The sequence below is a fragment of the Serinus canaria genome, chromosome 1, assembly GCF_022539315.1.
Source record: "Serinus canaria isolate serCan28SL12 chromosome 1, serCan2020, whole genome shotgun sequence".
Lineage (NCBI taxonomy): Eukaryota > Metazoa > Chordata > Aves > Passeriformes > Fringillidae > Serinus > Serinus canaria.
In genome coordinates this window covers 48,937,826-48,947,931 of record NC_066313.1, presented here as the reverse complement: position 1 = coordinate 48,947,931, position 10,106 = coordinate 48,937,826, and the positions used below count along the sequence as shown (strand labels likewise).

Below are 10,106 nucleotides of genomic sequence, written 5' to 3'. Positions count from 1 at the left end.
TAAATAAATGACTGCAAGTGAGTGTAAATTCTGAGAAAATTACATTCCTGTTACATGCCTCATAGCCCTACCGACACAATATGTACATCTATGACAATACAGTCACCAAATATACAAAGAAGAAACATGAATTAAAGTGTATATACCCCTGGGTGTGTAATTTGATCAGTACAATGTGCAGAAAATTATTCTGGTAGTTATCATTACAGTATTGTAAAAGATGAAGTGCCTTAGTCTGAGTGGCTTCAGGAGAGATTTTCAGAAGAACTGAAAAGAACAACCTCAGTCACCTCTGAAATGAAGCTAAGGCTGCCAAATAAACCAAGCTCCTCAGACTAAAAATAAGGGGAAAAAAATCAGTGGGGGCCCTCTTGCCCATGATTTATATGCCAAATGTTAATAATCCAGAAGTATAGCACTTTGTCTGTATTGGGAATCATTAAGCATTACAGAGCATTAAATTGAACTTCCCTCTTTGCTCCCTTTATGTCTAGTCTTTAAATTTAAAAGGGAGGAAATTAATTTCTATTGTATAAAGTATAAATATGGCAAATGATGGCTTTTTATCCAAATGCTTTGTGAGCAGAACTCCACTTAAGAGGGGTAAACTTTAGATTCAAAAAGTGAAAAATGCGTTGGTGAAAATGTCAGAATTACTGTTTGCTCCCAAATTCAACCCTTTAACACAAGCTGTACCCTTAGGCAGATCTCCAGTCTGATTTGTGTGAATGCACCTGTTCCTTCAAGACATCAGGTTTAAAGTACATGCAAGTTGTAACTCCACAATAAAATTAAGAAACAGTTTTGTTCTTTATACAAGGTTTTACTTTTACAAAAGTATCCCTTTAAAGTTAAGATGTGCATCTGATGTACAAAGTATCAAACGTATTTTTTTTAATCTCAGCTTGAAAAGAGGCTGGAGATGGGATGCATGTTAGGTTCAAAGCCTAAACATTGAAATAACTGGACACAAGGTTCCCCAGAATTTTCAAAAGTCTCTTGTGGCGCATCCTACTACCTTTTCTCAATAAACAAAGATATATGAAATAATTACCAAAACATTTCCTAATTCATATAATTTACATGATACAAGCTTGCTTTTCAGCAGCTGGTGTTCAGTTGTGAAAAAACACACAAAGTAAAATGGTTGCTGACTACAATGTACAGCTATTGCTGGGTGTAATGGAATGTACAACGGAGGTCAATGCAGACGTGGTTTTCCACCAGAGACTACACCTTTCTTTGCAGCACTTGTGCTCTCAGCTTTACCTGGGCTTTCAGTTCTTCACTGCACTTCAGTATCTGTTCTGATGTTCATAATGCCACCGGTTAAAATCTATATTAAAAGCTACGATGCTGCCAGAAGCCATGCCAGTAATCAGAGTTCTGAAAAAGAAATCAAAGATGAAGTAAATTCTCTTTTGCCTTGTTGAACTGTGCTTTTTCATAGACAGAAAAAAGCTAAAAGAACAAGGCACTTCTTGCAACACTGTCTGAAGTTCTTAAGCTTGCCTGAAAATCATAAATGTATCTCAAACCTTTGCAATTGGTTCTAAGGCATTTAATAGGCACTACTGCACTCTGATCCAATCTGATTATTCCTTTGTTTTTGAGTTAATGCAATTTTAGTCATATTTTGCTAGCTGAGTGTCTTGCTTACTAGTTTCAATGAAATAAGGCCTCACCTTAATGTTAAGTGCTTGCATGATGAGATTCAGGTATCAGAGTAAGTGTTGAATCAGATAAATGAACAGGGAAATGAGTAACTGTTTCTTACACATCCTGTTAATGATTCCATAGCATATACACAAAGTTCATGGAGATGTTCTGTAATGTTCTGTTATTTTAGTATTTACATACAAATATGAATGTCAAATTCACCTCTGATCATGAGACAGATCCATAGCTCTTATGCCAGCATCACAGCCAGGATAAATATAGAGCTGCTTGAAGTCACAGGCCTGCCATACTTCCACTACACCATTGTCTCCTCCTGTCACCAGGTTCTGCCCATCACTGCTCAGGAGGATGGCCTTCAGGAGAAAACAAAAAAATCCCAAGCACACAGTTAGCTTTTATAGAAATTGATCAATATTTTAAAAATTGAATTTACTTAAAAGCATTCCTTATGTTCTGCCCACTTTAAATTTGAAGCAACATACTTTCCTCTTTCTCCCTAGTCCAAAAATAAACCAACACATTTTGTATCATCAAATTTTAAAAACAGTTGTGTGGTATTAAACATGATAGATAACAAAAAAGCTCCTTGATTGAATCTGCCAATACTTCAGTTCAGCACATTTCTACATACCAGAATTTGTTCTGTGATACTCGGTGCTATCACTGCAACCTAAAGCAGAGCAGCGATCTGCATTCCTAATGCTCTTTCAAGTGCTTGTGACAGAGCAGAGCCCTGAAGGCATGAATTCATGTCTTGGCTAATCAATGAAGAATGAGGACTTTTCTGAGCATTTTGTTTCAAAGACATATTTCCCACTGAAATTTAATTCCAAGCAAAAATTCTGGGAATATTGTGGGCTCGTAAACTATTTGTTCTTATTTATTCTAGAAAAGCTTAAGTGCATTTTGATATTTGGAGATGGTGATGAAAGGATATGTGTTTGAATGGCTTAACCCAGAGGCAGCAATTTTATAGATATGACTTTCTCTAAACCATACAGCAAATAAATTCAATTTATTTTAATAAATAAAGGCAACGCACAACAAATGTTTGTTTGCATTTAGATTTACCCTGGTTGAATCATTGATCTCCATCTGAGCTAAGAGTTTGCCATTAATGCTGAAATTGCTGAACCGTCCTCGTTCATAGTAGATGATGCAGTGACCTTCACTGGATACTGAAATTAAGCGAGGGTACAGGCAGTTTTCTGTTCCTTCCAGGGCTCTCAGCAAGTCTCCAGTAATTGTGTGGACGAGGCAAGGACCTTCTGTATATGAAAACATAATATATCATATGTTTGCTGTTTATACAAACGATACAGTCTGTGCACAAAAATGATGCATAATACACATTTATATCACATTAGTGCTGAATAGATATAAGAGGCTGCAATGTTTACTTAAAGAATTTAACATACACAACAGAAAAGGAAATGCAAGAGCTAGCATGTTAAGAAAATAAACACAATATGCCCAGAAGTGTATTATTTACTTAGACTGGTAGGAGTTTTCCTTGATCTGTCTTCTAAAACATTCTTTCCTCTTCCCAAGCATTCAGAAGCTTCACTCTTAGTGATTTTCTCCAACAACATGAACTCTCTTTAGCCTGCCCATTCACATTAAACAGATGTGGCCCTATCAGTGACTAGTGGGAGCAACTCCCATAGGGCATGTAATCATATTACTGCATATTTCTCCTATAGACCATGGCAGTTCCTGTAGATCCTCTCCCCCAATAAACATTTGTTATGCATAGATTTCAGTCCTGATTTGTTTCAGCAATGGGAGTCATGTGAAAGCCAACAGAGTCACAAAGATACTTGGACTATAAGAGATTTTAGGAGATCACACTGTAACTCTGTTCGCTCCAGAGAGATTTTAATATGGGATTTTGATGTCTTTTTATTACACTCATGAAAGAAACAAACAGCTATGAAATCTACAATGTTAATTTTAGGATGCAAAACTAAGCTTATTTGCATTTCAAGAACAATGAGAAAAGTTTGTTTTGAAAGTGAGATCTGTATTCCTACTAAGAAAAAGGGTCTCTTCTCTGATAAATGTAATGAGTCACAGGAAATTCTAAATGTTTTCTTTTATGAATCACAGGATAATCCTGGACTGCACAGTAATCTCTTTCTTATACAACTGGTTCATGACCCTGAAAGTAAATTCATATTGGCAGACTCAGCCACCTCATGTTGAGTCCTTTTAACTTCTTTGAAATTCACACAGCAGCTGGGTTTGCCCAGGTAGAATAAATCAGCATCAGCACATTTATCTGCAAACTCTCTGATACAGGCTTTTATCTGTGTTTGCATAGAGTATTATGCAGAGGAACACCTAGTTTGGCTGCCTCCATGGGATACCACTGCAATGGAAATAATTTACTTTCTCAAATAGTTGAGTTTCAGCTTTGGAAATACTGAAGTGCCAGAATATTACAAAAAGTGATGCCTTCACCTCTAGAAAAATCATCTTGTTAGACTTTTCAAAAGAAAATACCTTCATAGCTGAATGGTCATCGGCACAAAAAGGCACATCTGATTTAGGATGCCACTGTAAGGACATACAGATTGTTCTTTGGGTTTTTTGGGTAAGAACGTGGAAGCATCAACCTGATTCACAAGATTTTCCACAGAGGAGTCCTAAATGTGCTGTTTTCCTGCTTCAGTAGGTTCTCAAGTGCTGCATGGGTCAACATAGTGCCACAGCCAGTTCCAGAGGAACAGCTGCCCACCACGAAGCACAGGCTGAGCTCACACTGGATGGCAGGAAAATGCAATACTGCCATGAGATGCAATCTAAGAAGGGACTGAAACTAACAGATCAGAAGAAAAAGCTTTTAAAAAGGCATATCTTGGAAAGTTGCAATTAAAAAAATTCTATCTCTGCACTTTTAAATGGTCTAAAGTTTCAAAAGGAAGAATATGGGAAGACTACATCAAGAGACAGACTGGACCTCCATTTCTCTTGATCAATTAAAAACATATTCTGAATTTTATTTAAAAATCTTTAGTTCTCCATCAGCTTTTACCTCTAAATATGTGAAAGTTACCAAAGCGGCAAATAGTTGATGAATCAGAGGATAACTGAGTACAGATTCCATCTATATTGAGAAGAGGCAATTTGCAAAAAGATAGTTGGAAAGGGTGGACTATTATGGCAGCCAGAGTGTACAAAGCTGCCTTAAAGGGTAAGAAATAGCAGTGCATCAAGAAAAAAGATTTAGCTCCAGCATCACTGTACATTCTTTTCACAAATGTCTTGACTTTGCCAATGACTGTTATGTAGTATGCCATTACAAGAGTTAATGACCCATTAGGGTTTCCTGCTAAAAATGGCTTTACTCAAAAGTTTCGCACTCAGCTTTAAAAATAAATGTTGAGCTCCAAGACAGTATAAAAAGCAATAACACAGGAGCTCAGCTGTGAGCAAAACCTGGCAGAGCAAGCATCACATCCTTCTTACCCTCAGAAGCAGAAAACTCAAAAATGAGTACAAAGTTATCCATGGGGATGACAAAAACAGGCATCACTACAGATAGAGATAACAAGTCACGGGATGTGGATGTAAGAATAGAGTGGAAGTGAGATAGGAAGACATATAAGGAAAAAGGAAAAACGAGGGTGATGAAAAGAAAGAAAATAAGAATGGAAAAGACTTGATGAAGCACAAAAGAAACTAAGAGAAAAGGGGGAGAAGGAGAGCCAAATAGGAAAGGAAAAGAGAAAAAGACATGTAGCTTGACAAGTTAAGAAGCTGAATAAGAGAGGGAAGTGGGGAAAGAAAAGAGGACATGGAATTAAGGAGAAGTGGGAGAAGATGGGCAGAAGCAGTGAAATGGAATAAATTAAGGAGAAACAGAGAAAGGAAGGATGAAGCAAACATTCATTGAGGCTGGTGCTTTATTTACATTGACTACTAGTCATACAGGATATTGCTGCAGGCTTGGAGAAGTATTCTGAACACTTGTGTTAGCTATTGTTGGGTGCTATGGATTCCATAGACAAACAACAGGGAGAACCTACAACTGCTCATTATTTAGAAAACATCACAAAAACCCCTACTGAATGCTGCACACAGTTCCAAAGCAAACTGATCCTGGTTCCCTGGAGAGTGAGGTCAGTCCTACAAATCACCCTTCAGTTAAGATCTAGGTGAAGAATTTTGAGCTGGCTCTTCCTCAAATACATGTCTCTATCAACAGGTTTCTTTAAAATCACTCGATGTCATTAGAATTATTGTATATATTTTTATAAAATACACTTCCAGATCTCGGCAGAATAGCTTCATAAACTGATGGTTGGAAGGAATGATCAACTTAATTTGTGTCTAAACTTGTAAGGGGAGATAGCAAATAATATTCAGAGAAAAGTGCTTCAGATTCTCCTAGAATTACAACGTGTCTTAGGAATAATTAAAGCATATGTATCTTGAGGGAAGTCTGAGAAATAGCACTAAGAAAGAGTCTAAAAATGTTAAGACTTAAATCATAAAAACGTTTCTGACCTTTAGCACCACTGATAACAAGTCCCAGCTCTGCACAGACCGACACGCAGACAACTTCATGGTCATGACCAGTTAGAACGGCGCGAGGAGCTGGGTAATCACCTGTTCAAAAAAAATTAGAAAGTGAGAAAAAAGAGAAAAAGAAAACAAGGGAATGCCAAATCAGACATAGTTTATCAACAAAAGAAATTTGCTGTAATTTGCTTGAAATCATTAAGCATGAGAGAGGTGCAGTGTAATTAAATATCTCTTACTTAGGATACTGAGCAAAATATATTCAGATATCATAAAGCTTCAAAACCACAACTTAGCAATGCATTAATGAATTAAATTAAAGAACACGAAGTGTGGTGCTATTGAAAGCAGCTGTAATATAAAGGCCTGCTATTGAACATATATGTCTCCAGACTTAAGCTATGAACCTAAAGAATTTAGGTTGTTCCTTTAATAGTGATCTTAATTTGTTTCATGAAACTGGGTGTAGGAAAAGAAGGGAAGAACAATGCTGTACTAGAAACATACTACTGCTGCATAGGTAAAATTGACTCAGAGACACGTGGAATTGTCACAAGTTAAAATATGCCTAAAAATTGGTTACTGGTACACATACATATATATTTCTTTATTTATAGATATTATAAATATATATTCAGGACTGAATATATATATTTTATTTTTGTTTCAAACAAGTGTGCATTTATAGAGTATTTACATGACAAACAGCAACATTTCTATGGTTTCTAATAAGAACAGATGCTGACAACCTGACTGGTTAGTATTTGATATTGCTCTGTCAGGCTAAGAAAGTAAATAGGCAAAAAAGAATTAGCAACTTGCTAGATAACACAGAGTTCACATCATTACATTTGCATTGTACAGATGAAATACAGGAAATTGGGATATTCAAAAGGACTGGAGCTCTGCAAGTATAGTTCACATGCTAAAAGAAACTATCTAGGGAAGTAAAGATAAATTACTGTAACATTAATTCTGCATAAAGTAACAAAATGGTTAATCCGCACTTTTCTCAACAAGAATTGGAAGCAAAAATCTCATTAATACCAGTCACCTTTAATACTAGTGTTGGACTGGAAGTCTTATCTGGTTTTGCTGGTATGAGTGGTAAAGATAACAACATTAAAACAGGCTCTATTTACTTTTTAAAACATATTTTTCATAATGTTTTGATTTAAACCAATTTTATTTGCAACTGACTATGGACAGCATGGATGGCACAGAATCTGGGTCAATTACAAATCTTAATTTTTTTTTCCATAGAGAGATATGTACTATGGGCTACACATAAATAAGGATTTTAGAAACCAGGGTTTGGAAAATCAGTTTGGAAATCAGCTTTCAGTTAGGAAACAATTCAGTTTTGGACACAATAGTACAGAGTGTGCCATCTAACAGGTTATTCCAATGTACAGACACATTAAAAAATTTCTTAAACTCTACTGCAAACAGATACCTCAATAAATCCTGGTTTCCCAGACTTTACGTTATATTGCAAGAAAATAATCTTTTTTGTCTGGAAACTGAAGATGTGAACTGAAACCTGAGATTTACTGCTAGGGAAGAATGAGTGTCAGGGGTAACAGAAAGATTATTTGTGTAATTCATCAAAGATATTTTGATTTTATTATTTGCCCGTTAACATTGCTTTGAGCACTCCGTCTCCTTTCAGGGGTTTTTTTTTCTCCAAGTGCATAACACAAAAACAAACAAACAAAAAAAGGGGGCAATTAATTAAGTTCAAAATTCTCCACTTTTTTTTTTCTTCCGTATGTCCTCCTGGAAAAAAGAGGATTATGCTCAATGGCCATCTTGGCTCAAGCTATGATTATAAAGGTGTCATCAGACTGCATCACACTGGATGACTGAAATGATTAAATTGCTACAATTTTTGAAGGAAAAGAAATGTAATTTTCAAAAGGACACTTTCCTCAGTGTTTTCTAAGAAAGTTCTATAAGATCAAGGATCTGTAAAATTCCAGAATACACCAAAAAAGCATATTTCATTGACTTTTTAATTTGTAAAGGAAAATGCTTTAAGGAAACAACTTCCCTGAAATATAGATCTATGAGTCTTATTTTGTCCTATTTTCAGTAAATACAAATTAATACTGGAATAACAATTTTAGGAGTAACTGTCCAGCAGTAATTGAAAATGGAAATTTTTTTCCCTTCAGGCTCAAAGAAAAAATTATTCACTGATACTTTCTACAGAAAAAGCTGTGGCATGAACCCCAGTCATATTACATTTTATTGCAAAGGAAAAAAGCTGTGAACTCCAAGAATCATTCAAAATCTAGCAAAATATTCTGTCACTGTCGCATCACCACTGATAGATGCAGCCAGAGGTCAAAGGCTGCAGCTCTAAGGGAATTGCAGGTGAAAATATCCTACCTAAGAACTGAGATACCATCACTGTAAACTCCCTGTGATTTCCCCAAAGGTGCACCTTTGAACTGAATTACTAGAGGGCAGAATGAAAAAAAAATGTGCTGTATTTCCAAACAAGTAAGTTTTTCCAGAAAGTCTAAAATAACACATATATTTCCTTCTTGCTGAAAAATGTAATGCTTAATATTATTGTAAGGTTCTTTGGGAACAGATGGTGCTCCTGAATAACAAAGAAAAAAAGAAGAGGGAAAGAAAGACAAAAGACTGTTACTATTTCTCTCATATTGTCCTTTTCTTGGAATTGTGTACAGATTTCTATGGGGACACATCTAGGAGGCTTCTGTATAAAGAAACATGATAGCACATGGCAAATTTAAGCTTCCATTTCATCTCTCACTTTGACAAAAGCAAGTACAAGGCTTTAGTCTTGTAATACTCAGAATTACTTGCTGAAAAGGAATTTATTTTGCTATTTGCTTTACTGCCAGGACTTTTCAGGGGTGCTCATCAGAAAATAAAATTTTAGAAAATACGATGGCTTTCATGGAAGTAAAAATGTAAGAGCCATTTCAAATTTTTACTGTCAGAAAAAAAAATCTTGGAGTTTTATTAGAAGATAATGCTACAACCAACAAATATGAATATCTCAAAACAGAAAACAGTCAGTAACAATGCCCACAACATGAGTGAGCAATGAGTGTAAAAGAAAGACTGCTGACAGGAAAATATTTGTATATTCAAAATATTCCCAGCTCTGGGAAGCAGGGCTGGTTTATTTGCTGAGGAGTACTGTAAACAGCTACAAACAGTTCACCCAGGTGAGAGGGCTTTCAGGTACCTTGCACAAATCCAGAAGGTAAAATACAGTGGAGCACAGGAGCTTATGGATTTGTAGCATCTCTTTTTACCACTTTCACTGAATTGCTTTGGGATCTTGGGCACATTGCAGAACCACCCTGCACTGTACCATTCCCACGGAGCATGCTGTGTAGCATGGACACAGACATGTGTTGATAAAATACTAGAGATAACTGCATTATCTCAGGTGGATTATTGGCTCTTTTACCTTTACATAGCAGCCTTGGAAGACAGATGTCATTGGCAGCCAGAGCAGAGATGGAGTCAGTAAAAATTACAAACTAGTTTTCAGAGAGCTTCTGCTCTGGCAGAGCAGTGCTTAGATATTCAAAATTTTGATATTTCAAAAATTATTACTAAACTGTACAAACTTACAAGTACCATAATGACTCCTTAAACAGACAAAGCAGACAGCACCTGTGCCCATGCTAGTGCAGGGCCTTCAGACAGCCACCCAGTCCTCTTGGTGCACAGCACACTGGTGACTATTTTTAAACTGCTGCCATTTCAAGGCTAAGCTAGGGCATATTAAAATGTGATAGTGAAAGGGATATAATAAAATAATTAAAGGGATATAAAACAACAAATGAAAGTTCTGAGATCAGAATAACTACTCTTTCAAGACACAAACCTGCAGATCCCTTAATGTT

The 10,106-nt window shown here is 36.2% G+C and overlaps 1 protein-coding gene across 1 annotated transcript in view; it reads right to left on the bottom strand.

Annotated features, from left to right (window-relative positions):
- Positions 1-600: 600 nt before the first annotated feature.
- The window catches only part of NBEA (neurobeachin), a 453,025-nt gene continuing 443,519 nt past the window's right edge, over positions 601-10,106 (bottom strand). Inside the window, exons 55-58 of the mRNA XM_050977434.1 lie at positions 6,193-6,294; positions 2,752-2,948; positions 1,882-2,033; positions 601-1,386 (exon numbers count right to left, since the gene is read on the bottom strand). Of these exons, the coding sequence (XP_050833391.1) occupies positions 1,296-1,386; positions 1,882-2,033; positions 2,752-2,948; positions 6,193-6,294 (542 nt within the window). The 3' untranslated portion in view covers positions 601-1,295. The remainder of the gene's footprint in view (positions 1,387-1,881; positions 2,034-2,751; positions 2,949-6,192; positions 6,295-10,106) is intronic.